At 39.9% G+C, this 13,342-nt stretch overlaps 1 protein-coding gene across 4 annotated transcripts in view; it reads left to right on the top strand.

Moving 5' to 3' along the window:
- GTDC1 (glycosyltransferase like domain containing 1) overlaps nt 1–13,342 on the top strand; it is a 281,383-nt gene that overhangs the window by 152,500 nt on the left and 115,541 nt on the right. For all 4 annotated transcript variants that reach the window (XR_008431818.1, XM_053947689.1, XM_053947688.1 and 1 more), the window contains one exon: nt 10,985–11,195. Coding sequence is in view for 3 of the 4 variants with exons in the window: in XM_053947689.1 (XP_053803664.1) it covers nt 11,014–11,195 (182 nt within the window). In the remaining variant the exon portion in view is untranslated. The remainder of the gene's footprint in view (nt 1–10,984; nt 11,196–13,342) is intronic.

Genomic DNA, 13,342 nt, shown 5'->3' with positions numbered 1-13,342 from the left:
CTTACAAAGCTTTGTGGGATTAGCTTGTGCTTAAACACTGATGGGAAGATGGGATGTGAAAATATTCAGACAGATCTGTATCATTCACTCTGTGGTGAGGCCTGTGGAACTCCTCTCTTGGCTTCAGATCCACTTAATAGAAGTGATTTTTTGAAAATCACAGCATAAATCGGTGATTTCAATATAGGTTGAATGTTACCTCTATAACCAAAGCACCTCCAAATCTCTAGTCTAACCTTACTCTCTTGTCAGTCTGGGGCCATTCCCTGTGTCCTGTCCCTTCAGGCTCATGTCCCAAGAACCTCTTCAGCTCTCCTGAAAGCCCTTGAGGCACCAAAAAGGGCTCTGAGCCTTCTCTTCTCCAGGTGAACACCCCCAGCTCTCCCAGGCTGGATCCAGAGCTGAGGGGCTCCAGCCCTTGAAGCATCCTCATGACCTCCTTTGGTTCCACTCAAACAGGTCCATGTACATGGAAAATAACCAGAAGCTTCAGCTGTAGCAGTGCTCTGAGTCTGGCTGCACATGGAACACTGTTGTGAGGTAACACTACCCTGATTACAGAGGTATTTCCAAACCGTCCATGTGCTGCTGTTCTCCAGGCCTCCAAGAGCTGCTTATGGCTGCTGTGAATGCTTAACTGGGGGTATTGCCAAAAATTTCCCAATGGCCAGAGTGACTGCACAGCCCTGATGCCTTTAGTAGGAGTCAGAACAGATCTTTAACTTGCTGGCAAAGGCTGTGATATTTGTGGCTTTAAAATGCAGAAGCGGGAATATTAAGTACAGACCTTGCGTGTGTGAGGTGTGAACGGTTTCTTGCATTGCCTTGTAATGGTATTTCTGGGATTTTTATCAGCAGTGTCAGCAAGAGCACCTACCAATAGCTAGCTGAACTTTAAATAGTTTGGATCTTCCAGTAATGACCTTAAAATAGTTCCTTCAGCTCTGACCCCTGCAGTGAATATGTTTTGTTCTCTGCTCCCCTGTAGTCATGGCCATTATAAACCACACTTAATGTTCCTGGACTCTAAATCCTGGAAGTGTTCAAGGCTGGGCTGGGTGGGGTTTGGAGCTGTCTGCTCTAGTGTAAGGTGTCCTTGCCTACAGGGTTGGAGCAAGATAATCTTTAAGGTCTCTTCAAACCCAAACTATTCAGTGATTCTTAGTGTTGTACCAGTGTGTGGGTGGAGTGTTCCAGGTTCTGTAGGTTCTGTGGTGGTACAAGTGGAAGGAGCTGGTAAGTGACATAATTTTGGTTTTGTTGAGCAGGATGTTTTATTTTGATAAGAATTTTCAGTTTTTGAAGAAAAGTTTTGTGAATGTGGCCAGTTGCTCAAGCACAGTAAATGGTTTTCAGACTCTCTTTTTAGATAGGTGCAGAAATTATTCCCAAGTGACTCTAAAGCTGAAAATCTAAGTGAGTTGTACTGATACATTCATGATTTATAATGAAGTCAAATTTTAAAAAATCCCTTTTAAAAATTCATTTTGTTAAAGACTACAGTGCTCTTTGTGGGTTATAGCCAGATTTTCTTATGTACAATAAAAGCCAAGTTTTTAAGGCCCAGGGTTTTTTGAACACGATGATTTTAATGGCACTTTTCAGCCATCTGAGAAACTTCAAGGAAAAAATTTACATCTTGATGTCCTCTCTGAGTGTCCTTGCCTTGCTTTATCTGTGGCACTGTTAAAAAGGGCCACACACTTGTTTAATGTCTGTTAGGGTCTCCCCCAGACATGAATATTTATTCGCTTTGCAGTATCTGTTTTGAAAACATCAGCTCAGAACCTAAACTTGTTTATAAAACAACCAAAATAACCTTCCAAAACAGATTGTTTTGAGATGCTTGTGTATCGCTTTTATTCATGGAAAACAAATATTTCCTGCAATGCTCACCATTTCAATTGGCAGATGATACCAGACATGTTTATTTAACTCGTGTCAGTGTTTTTCAGCTTTCTGCAATGTGTGTATCCATAGATACTTCCCCGTGGAGGAGGCAGACCCCTTAACTTTCTGATACTTGTGAAGTAAAATAAAATGTATGAATACGCTTTTCTTCGTTGCTTTAAGCCAATCCTTGAAGTAATTTGCAAGCTCTGCACACAAGAGGATGGAAACAAGCGACTTAAGTCATTAAATTTGCTATTCTTGGGTCAGCAGAGATGCTGGGGAACACTTGCAGTGAGCTGTCAGAAAGCATTTTGGCCAGAATCTGGAGCCTTTAATATTTCTAGAGCCCTTTCAGAGGGCTTAGTCAAAGCCTGCTAGGGAAATTATTTTCCTGCTAGGGAAACAGGGTGCTGCACCACTAAATCAAATTGGCAACTCCTATTGTGCTGGTTTTATAAATTGATGTGGGTAACATGTCATCTGCACGTCAAGTTGGAAATAAGATATAAATATTGTTAATGTGGAAAAATATGTTTAGTGCTGCTCATTCAGTATTGTGTGATGTTTGCTATTGACTCTGAGAGCTTTTGAGGGGTTTCTAAAAGCCATAATGTGGTGCTGGCTGCACAGAAGTTAATGAGAGGTATTTCTGTTCTCATGGCTTCATAGCATGAAGGCCTGGTTCAGCTCTCTCCTGAGCTGAAAAGAGTTGGGCAAGTGAAAGACCAAAAAATTTCATCTGTTGAATTTTAGTACTTAATATTTAAAAATGAGAACTTTTTTGTACAGGTAACATTTCAGCCTTGAAGTTGCTTAGTGAATCCCAAGAGCATCATACCCATGCTGCTGTAGGGATCCAATACTTAAATGTTGCATCTTACAAACAATAACCTGATAATTTATTCTCTTCCCTCTATGAAGGATCTCATAGGTTGGCAAAATCCTCATGATTGCCCTTTTAATATTGCTTTAGTTGCAGGTCTTAAGGTGAAAAACATGGCATGTACATTTGTCTCCCCTTTGGAAGTTTATTTTCCATCATGGTTGAAATAAAATTTGAAGTAACCTTACTGAAACGTTGTGTGAGCTTTGCATCACAGAATTGTTTGGTTTGGAAGAGACCTTGAAGCTCATCCTGTTCCCACCTCCTGCTGTGGGCAGGACATATTCCACTATCCCAGGTTGCTCCAAGCCCTGTCCAACCTGGCCTTGGACACTTGCAGGGATGGAGCAGCCACAGCTTCTCTGGGCACCCTGTGCCAGGGCCTGCCAGGGCCTTTTCCCTCACAGGGAAAACTTCTTCCTAATATCTTGTCTAACCCTCTCAGTGCGAATCTGTTCTCTGTGTCCTGTCCCTCCATCCCTTGTCCCCAGTCTCTTTCCAGCTCTCCTGGAGTCCCTTTAGGCTCTGGCAAGGGCTCTGAGCTCTCCCTGGAGCCTTTTCTCCTCCAGGTGAGCGCCCCCAGCTCTCCCAGCCTGGCTTTACCAAGTCCACATTTCTCTTGTACTGAGCACCCCAGAGTCGGATGCAGCTCTGTGCTTGGGATCTCATGGGAGCAGAGGGGCAGAATCCCCTCCCTGGACCTGCTGCCCCCATGGCTTTGGATGCAGCTCAGGACAGAGTTGGCTTTCTGGCCACCTGCCCTCAGAATTGCTCCTGTGTGTGGGACCCCTCCCTGATTTCACAGTTGAGCTCTGTTTGACAGTCAATCTCATTCCATCCTTTTTGTGGACTCAAGGTGTGACTGAAGATGCAGATCCTTTCATCACATATTCGAAGGGATACCTTCTGACTGTAAAAGAAATCTGGCTTGTGCCCACTCAAGTGCCAAACATCTCAGGCTACCAAGCCTAATGTTTAAATTAACTCTTGGAATTCCAGCTTTTGTACAAGAGCAGTTTAATTCCTCAATCCCAAATTCTGTTGACCAAAGAGTGATTTGGTCTTCATTTAGCATTTTGCTACTTCAAATTTGCTGAGGAAAACAAATCAACTTTTTGATGTGGGGTGATTTTTATTACTTCACAGAGTGACTAATGATGGCTTCTAGCAAATGCTTTGTCTTTTAATCAGTCTGCTAATATGCACTGTAGACTGTGCCTTTCAAATAAAATTAGTTAAAATATTTGTGACTTTTTAAAAATGAATACATATGTTCTTTAAACTGGCCATGAATGTACATTGTAATTCTTACCTTCTGTATAGAAACTGGTCTGAAGCTCAGAGCGTGTGGAGCACATTTCTCATCATATTCCTAATAAATCGGAGGAATTTCAAAATGCCAGCCCATTATTACCAGACTAGGACTTTTTCTATAATAGGGAGCTAGCAACTAATATGTCTCCTGTCAGGTTTAAAAATAGTGCTACATCTCCCATTACCACACCTATTAGTTCCCTCTCCTCTCAGAGATACTCTAAATCAAGGATCCTTCATCTATTTAAACCTAATGTAAGCCTTCAGCATCACCAGTGCTGTCAAATTTATAGTCATAGGTGCAGCACTGGAAATGTTGAGTCCTGTAAACAGTGTTGATCCTTCACGTGCTGTAAACACACTGCAAGGAAGTTGGATAAAGACAACATATCATTTAACAACTTTAGCAGTCTCTGTTAAAATCAGTTTTCATTTTTCCGGGCTTCTGAATTACAAGGCAAATGGGAGCTGATAATTAACTGTTAAATCAGAATAACTAATTTTCTATCAGATCCAATTGCAAACCTGGCATACTCTCATATGAGGTTATACTCTTGTATTAGAGCTGTTTTTTTTCTTTTTTACCTTGTTTTAAAAGAAATTCTGTTAGTGGTGGAAGAGCTCCTCAAAATAATGTAAAACTTTTTGTGAAGATAATTATTTAATATCGTCTGCTCTGCAGCACATTCATGTGAACTTGTGTAAATCTATTTGGACCATTGAAGGGAGGAGACAGAGGAACAAAGCCTGTGGAAGAGTTATTTGGGTTTGCTGGTGGTGGTGTCTGTAGTTGTTTCCTTGACAGAACATGATCCTGGTTCTCCATCATACATTTTCTGTGTCTTTTTCTCTTCGATCTTGCCTTTCTTTAGAGGAAAATATTATCCTAATTAAATATCAGCAACACTTAATTTGCCTTTGTAAATCTGAATTTGTGAAAGTATTTTATAGATTACTGAGTATCCTTCATACCCTGTCCTGAGTAGTATTTAGTCCTGTGTATACAATTTAGGAGGTTAATTAGACAAAAAAAAAAAACAAGTTGCATATTGTAATTACGATTCTGAAAGTACTGAGGGATCAGCACATCAGTCAGGGAAATTTCTCTGAAAATATATCTTTGGAGTGCTGTGCTCCATGGTGGGATGGAGGCTTCCCCACAGAGGTAGCTTTGACTGTTGTGGTTTTGAGTTAACCATAAATGTGATGCACAGATGTCTTACTCCACTGGAAAAAAAAAATAAAATGCAATAATTTATTCAGTATAGATTAAGATCTTCAAAGATGTTGATTGAGGATGGCTAGAAGTATAGATGCAAAGTATTTATGATAGTCTCAGACTGTGTCAGAGAAGAAGGTAAAAAGAAAATTCAAGGGATTAATTTTTTTTTGCTTTTCTGTAGCTGGAAAAAAACAAATTTAATTTACAACAGAAAATTATGAAGGTCATTAGTGCCTTTGCCTGGATAAAATAGTAAAACAGTTTAAATTCAGAGTTTTAAAATGCATACACTACATATGCATTAACATATTTTTCCTAAGGATTTATAGCAATATTGTTAACTTAGCATTCACAGGGTAATGTGCAGATTTTACGGCACGTTACTTTCTAAATGCATAAACTCCAAAAGGAGCCTTAACTGCCTCTTGTGTCAGGGTGTCTCTTGGATTGATAGCCGTGGGACATCTTAAAAGTCTTGACTTCCAATTCCTGCTGCTCCATCTCAGGGTTGAAAACACAGACATAAGAACTGAACCTGGCAGTCCTCACAATTTGATTAAGATCAAACAAATTCTTTAAAAATTATGTTATTTGCAATTCTGATTGCATCATAGAATCACAGAATGGTTTGGGTTGGAAGGGATCTGAAACCTCATCCAGTGCCACCCCTGCTGTGGGCAGGGACACCTTCTACTATCCCAGGCTGTTCCAAGCCCTGTCCAACTGGCCTTGGACACTTGCAGGGATCCAGGGGCAGCCACAGCTTCTCTGGGCAACCTGTGCCAGGGCCTCCCCACCATCACAGGGAAAAATTTCCCCCCAATTTCTAATGTAAACCTACCTTCCTTCAGTTTAAAGCCATTCTCCTCCTTCTGTCACTGCCTGCCCTTGTATGTGTAGATCATAAGTACAGTAAAAATGACATGTGGTATTTTAGTGAAACCAAAGCAGGCCAGGAAATCCATGCGGGTTTCATTCCTTGCTGCCTCCAGGTAATGGTAGATTTTTGCATTCTGTAGGTGTTTCCAGCTCTCAGGTTGTGTGCATGGGGCCAGACTGTGGTTTATGGGTGTCACCAGTAAATAAATGTTACTGCTGCTCAGCCATCCAAATACAGGTGAACGATTTTGGTTTACCACATTCTCAAAAGAAGTGGAGGATTTCTTGCTTTTTCCAGTTGGTTTATATAAAAGATAAATTGTCATTTTCGCTTATGCAGTTTAGTAATGACAAACCTCAGAACTGGTACTTTTGGGTGATCTAAATACAAGTTAAATTTTGGTCAAACCTTAAGATGTGATTGTGTTTAAGGTACAGCTTTGGGGTTTTGGTGAGTCACTGTCATGAGTGGGAGGGCAGTGCAGACTCTTTCAATCTGTGTGTGTGTATTTACAGCACATCCCCACTTCAGGTAGGGATGGGAAGGAGAAGGGACAGAGGAGGAAAGGTAAGGACTCTCAAAAGTCCTTTGGAAAATCACATTTTCTTGCAGTGTGGAGCATGGAAATTTTTTGCCTTTGTCAGCCATCACAGCGAGTTTATGTGAAACCATCAAAGGTTTAAGTATGTTGATGTCCACAGGTTGTACCTGGTGGGTTTTGCAGTGGGTTGAGTTATGAGACTCTGAACCACGTGTGCTCGGATAGGGTGGCGGAATAAATTTCTCATATGTGTGGGACTGTGACGGTTAAAACAATCATTACTGAAACCATATACCTTATTTCCTGTAACTAATAGCAGATCTCTACCTGTGGAATATATTAACAATTATTCCTTTGGGTTTGGATGGTTGCTGAGCTGTTTTGTTGGACAGATATTTAGACGTGGTCTGTAATTTATGTTGTCTGAGTACGTCAATGAACAGAGCTAATTATGGCTTCCTGATGCGAGCTGTGCTGATGTTTGTGAAACCACACTTCTGCATGTAAGAGTGAGTGTGTGTTCTTTAATAAATTGTGGAAAATGATGGGTTTTCTCTGCCTAGGTTGGTTAACAAAAATACCTAAGTTGGCATTCACCTAGAGTTTAAAAAGAAGCCATGGTTTTGTGGCTGGTTAAACAGTTAATTCTTCCATGCCTTTAAAGATAATTTTTATTTATTGCTTTGTACAGTACTCAGACTTCCTTTTAAAAGGAAATTATTGGTTCAAACAGCAGTGGCCCTTTCAGGGACTCCATCACTTGCCATGTTTCAGTGTGGGGTAGAGCTGCAACAAGTGACGAAAGTCCTGGCTGAATGTCACTGTGAGCTGCTGGCTTTGAGACAGCACCTAATTACCCACCTACACTTCTCAGTACTTCAATATACCTCTGTATTAGTCATGTCATTTGGACACTGTAACCACTTTGAAGGATTTTTTTTTTTTTCAGATGTGTAATGTGTATCCTGAGGAATGTGCTGCTCTGTATGGTAAAGACAGAGTAGGAAATTTTCAAAGGAAAGGATCCTGCAGCCGTGTGGATGGGGTTGAGCTGTTTGAGGAACACCCAGGATTGCTGGCTCCAGAGAGGAAATACTGTAATGAGAAAGGGGAAGCAGTTCTGTTTTTCTAATATTTGTTGTTTTCTTTGAAATGGGGAAAAGAATACCTGGAGTGATTTATATTTAATTGAGGATTGCATTCCATCAGATACGGTGAATGTTCTCAGGCCATTTATCAGCTGTGTCTTTTGGAGACCTCTGAGGAGTTTATGGTACATATTTACCTTAACTTGGCTGGGTCAAGGGAAATAAAGCAAAAATAATAGCTGTTATTTTTGTATGTGAACAAAACTGGAAGTCATGTGGGTGAAATATGAGCCAAACGACCGTGTCCTACCTCCTCTGTGTCTTTCTAAGTACAAGAAATTATTAGTTATATGTAATATAATTTCCTTAGCATTATCAGTGTATCTTTTAAAAACAGAAGATTTATTGACTTTTTAGTTGCTTCATCTTAGTCAAGCCCTGAAGTGAATGTGACATATATTGTACTGCTATTATCCTTTAGTAGTATCTTATGTAGGTAGCATCTTATTAAAAAAAAACCAAAAAAAAACAAAACAAAACAAAAAAACCCAACAAAAAAATAAAATAAACCATATACTGCTTCTTAAATAACATGATAACATTTTCTCTGAATTGAATTTGGTGTATATTGCTGGTAATGCACAGAGATCACACGACAACAGAATCCTACAAGTGCTAGTGAGGATTTCAATAAACAGTACCTACATTTTTTGGAGTGAGTGAGTTTTGTAAGAAAACCTTTGAGCTTTTAGGTCATCCCTGAAAAAAATGTGTCATTGCTGATTGTCACCCTCATGGGCTGCTGCCACGGGGTCTATGAGTGTTATTGTGAAGAATTACATATCAAGAGCTATCTTAACACCCACTCCAAGACACATCCAGATTCAACCCAGTTTCCTAATGTAAATAGTCAAAGGGGGTTTATTGTATAGTAATACTTGTGTATTGCAGTTTCCCTAATAGATCTAAAGGTAGGTAAATGCGGAATAATTAACTAAATGTCAGGGTCTTTAAGCAGGAGGAAACACGAGGACTGAGCAATCTCTTACCGTCAGCACATACAGTCATTCTCTGTTCCCGTGAGGGATGTACAGTGAAAACTGGTGCACAATAAAACCAAAGAGCACAGTGTGGGTTCGGCTAAACCTGGTGATAAAACCAGTTTCAGAACTAGTCTGGTGAAGTGTGATCTGATCAGATGCTTCATGAACAAATTGCTTTATTACTGATACTGCTAATGATTTGTAAATTAGTTGCAAGCCTCGCCAAGTGACTGACTCAGTGGCATTTACCAACTTTTCACATACCCCCGTTTTTAGGGGCTGAATTTATAAAACACTTCCCTTTAGTCCCTTGAATTAAATTTTCGGTGGCATTTGATGACAAGCATAGCATGATTAATTACAAATTGTTCTTTAGGTGAATAGTGCAGATTCTAAACCACAGCTTGTGTTTTTATAGCAGTTATTACCCTGCAGGCTCCAAAAGGGCTTTGGAGGAGAGAGTATGATTTTGGTTACATCATTGTAAATTCAGAAAATGTCAGTGATCTCAAAAGTGTGATTTTTTTTGAAATTAGGTCAGTGGAAAAGAGATCAGAAACTGCTTTGCTACCTGAAAAGAAGCAAGCTCCAAAATGGAGTGAAATATCTGCTTCCAAATGGCTTTCCTTTTGGCTTTCCAAAGAACGTATTTGTTAAAACAAGTAATTTATTTGAAATATTATGGAGGAGTGAATAATATAGCAAATTATAACCTGAATCCAGGCTGGATTAGGACAAGGAAGTTATAGCATGGAATGTTTCTTCTCTTGCTGATTGTTCTGTAATGACCCAGAAGCTCTACATCACTGTTTCATCTGGCACTATGGTGGGGCAACAACAAAAAGCTACCTAAAGGTTTCTTATGTTTTGTCTGCCAATTAAATTGATTGTGTTTGGATTTTTGTTGCTGGTTAACTGATCTTCTGATAGCTACAGTGCACTTAAAAGGCTTTTTGTTTGCTTTCTGCCCTCTGATTACAGAATACATAATATTTTTAACCTGATCTTGAATCAAACTAAATTTCTCAACTATGGTTGAGATGATGATTGAGATTTTCAGGATAGTATGTAGTTCTCTGTTGAATTCTCACTTTTGGTCACCAGAGGTTTTGGTAAGATAAGGATTACAGTCTGAAACCACTAGAAATTGCAGGTCAGGGAATGAGTGTAAGGTCTTGCAATGTACAGTGCCAAACACGAGTCCGGATAACTGAGTTTAGCAGGGAGTCCATGATTCTTAGGGAGTTTTGAGAGGGAAACCATCAGAGAGGTGTTTGTGGATGGTAAACACCTTTCAGGGTTTTGCTTTCAGCTTTTGTGTGTGGTGGCTTTGCTCGAAGCATGTGAAAAGCAGCTTTTGAGTACCCCAAGGGTGTGACTCATGAGGGCGATGAGCAATAGTCACTGGGTTTTCATCTGTCCCCTCGCTTTGGGCAGCACGTTCTGCATCCTGTTTGTGAGCAGCTCTGTGGCTTTTTGTCTCAGAGCTTCCTTGAGCCTCCTCTAGTGTTCTCTTCCACCCACTTTGGTGTACTCAGAAGAAATAAGGTGGTTTACATCTCCTGTTGTTGCTGGGGTTGTGATCCCAGCTCCCAGCAATGCAGGACGGTGTCCTGGGGGATGCCCCAACTGCATCTCCTTGAGCTGCTCTCTGCCTTTGTCTCTTACCCAAATCACTGTTACTGGCTGAAGTGTGTTTGAATTGCTCTTTAATTTTCTCTGCCACCAGGAAAAGGAGGGAAACCTATATTAGAGTGAATAAGCTACATCCTAAGTTATGGAATAATTGACCGTATTAGGGAGTTAGTGTGTAAAGTAAAGCTGTTTTTAAATATTGGATTGAAAACAAACCCATAAATTCAACACAATGTCTTCCTAAGTCTTGCTCGTTTTCATTCATTTAAAATTTACAGACAGTATCTTTTAAAGGTTGAAATAATCTAGTCATAATTGCTAAGTAGCCTTTTCTGAAGTAAACTCATTAATATAATATTAAGGATTATATTACAAGGCCTTGCAGTATATTTCTTTTTCTTCCAATATAATTTTCTTAAGTAGTAACAATAATAATAATAAAGATATGTTTCTAAAGTAAAATACTTCTCTATTTTCATTTTCAGGTTTCAGACAGTTATGAAGTACTTGGAAAATGAGTGTCCTTCTCATTGAACCCTTTTATGGTGGCTCCCACAAACAGCTGATGGATCTTCTCCAGGAAGAGCTACAAGAAGATTGTGTCCTCTGCACACTCCCAGCCAAGAAGTGGCATTGGAAGGCACGGACTTCTGCTCTTTATTTCATGCAAACAGTGCCAACAAGTTCTAATTACAGGTAACCAAGGGACTGAATAATTTCTAAACTCAAACCACACAGATGCCTTCAACCAGGTCTCTTCAACTTACCCCTTGTATGTATGCAAGGGTGTACGTGGGAGCAATTAGGGACTTGCAGTGGGCATCACAAGTTTTTCTTCTTGGGCTATAACTGAGGAATTACATGTTTTATTTAGAATTTCCAGGACTGTTTCATCTTGCATCTCCAGTCCGTGAGTCTCTCAGTATCTGGGTACCTGATGTCAGTACATGTATGTGTATCTCTTATTTGAAATTTATCATGTGAGCTCACTCATTCTGAAAAGGTTTAAACTGTGCTTCACAGATTAGGCTGAAAGATGGCACAGATGTGAATACTGCAAGCTTCCTCACATGCCCTCCCATGTATCTATTAGCAAGTCTGATTTATCAGTGTCCTGCTCAGGCTGACCTGGAGGATTAAGGGAGCAGTTTTATCTTAATGATGGTCTGGTTCAGTAACATACCAGCAACTGTGGGTGTCAATTATACATTTATGTAAGTAGCAAATTTCCATTGGCTTGAACCTGGGCTGATAAAAAGAGGCGATATAGGTCAACAAGATAGCTATCAGTGAGAATCAACCCCTCCAGAGCCAAACTGTCTCTAAACCCAGCAGTTTTGCTTGGTCTACCTGATCAGATGAGATGTGGCGAGGTGATTGTCTGGAGCAGTCAGATAGAGCTTTGCTCACAGCATGCAGAACATTGTGTGGGGACTGTGCACCTTCATGGGGAGAGACTGTTCATACACAGGGTTCTTTTAGCACAAGCAGCTGGAGAACGAACTTCAGGAGGACTCTGAGCACACCTGAATGACGTGCCAACGAGTCACGGTTCAGAATTGGGTCTGGTATTTTTTACTGTGAGTGAGTAGGTGCTTCCTGAGGAAGGAATATCATTTTTCAAGAGTAGATTTGTGCTGTAGAAGGCTGGATTTGCTCAGTGTTACCTAGCACAATGTCTAAGCCATCTTGGAACACATATTGTGTAAATGTACACCTTTCCTGTGCCGCCTTTTGGCTCCCATTTAAAATAATCTCCCACCTCAAGCCAAACGTTATAATTAATTTTCCCCGTTTCGTCTTGTGCGAGGCATTTAGTGTTGGTTTCCTCTTGCTTTCTTTTTGCAACAGTTTTGTTTTGGAGGAGTGTACATGACAAACTGTTATGTAAATTTGTCTTGTATCACAACCACATCCTCCAACGCATCACAATGTTATCTGTGTTCCTTCAAGGTCAGCAGCCCAAGCTGTCCAGCACTAACTGCATTAAACTAATCAGACATCACTCATAGACATACACTTCATTAGTTTAACTTACAGTTACATTGACCTAAGATAACTTAACTCCAATTTGTCAAGTAACCCACATCTTGGGGAAAGGGGGAGGGAGCGCTGACAAAAAAAAACCAAAAAAAGCAAAATCCCACAAAAAACCCAACAACCCAACAAAAAAAACCTCAACCCAGCAGCCTGAAAACTCACTTGAAGTTAATAAACTTGCAATCTGTCATAGACTTATGTGCAAATACAACCTTTACTGACAGCAAATAAATCTGATCTAACCAATGGAGCATCTTAAGGAGAGGGAAGTGTTTTCTTTGCTGGTGCTGTTCGGGTTGGAGCAGAGGGAATCAAACAGTCAAAGTTGACAAAGATGCGATGGTTAAAATAGAATTTGTACCTTGTCCTCGCAGGCAGCATAAAATTTTAGGATCAAGGGCTGATATGGCTGGTGAGAGGAAAACTGATTAGAGGTACCTTCTACTTTACTTGCACTTATTTTTAATGTTTGTTTTGTAATTGAATGTTTCGATTATTTTATTAAATTGTAAGTATAAGTGCATCAGATTCAACCTAGTAAGGATGAGTACTCTCCTATTAGAAAACACATTGATTAAAATTAATTTTAATTCTGTTATTTCTAAGCTTTCTAATAACCACTGAAGATCAGCTTCCCAGGTAGCAGTTTGTAAAGACAAAATTTAATTGCTAACTGGCAAAACTGCGTGTTTGGAATTACACATTTAAATATTTCAACGTTCTTGTGAGGTCGTGGAAAATAGCAAATTTGCATTACTTATAATATTGATATTATTTACAGAAAAAAAACCCTTTCTTTTATA

This window comes from Vidua chalybeata, chromosome 7 (genome assembly GCF_026979565.1).
Source record: "Vidua chalybeata isolate OUT-0048 chromosome 7, bVidCha1 merged haplotype, whole genome shotgun sequence".
Lineage (NCBI taxonomy): Eukaryota > Metazoa > Chordata > Aves > Passeriformes > Viduidae > Vidua > Vidua chalybeata.
The sequence above is the reverse complement of the archived record's forward strand: the minus strand, read 5'-3'. Positions and strand labels throughout refer to the sequence as shown.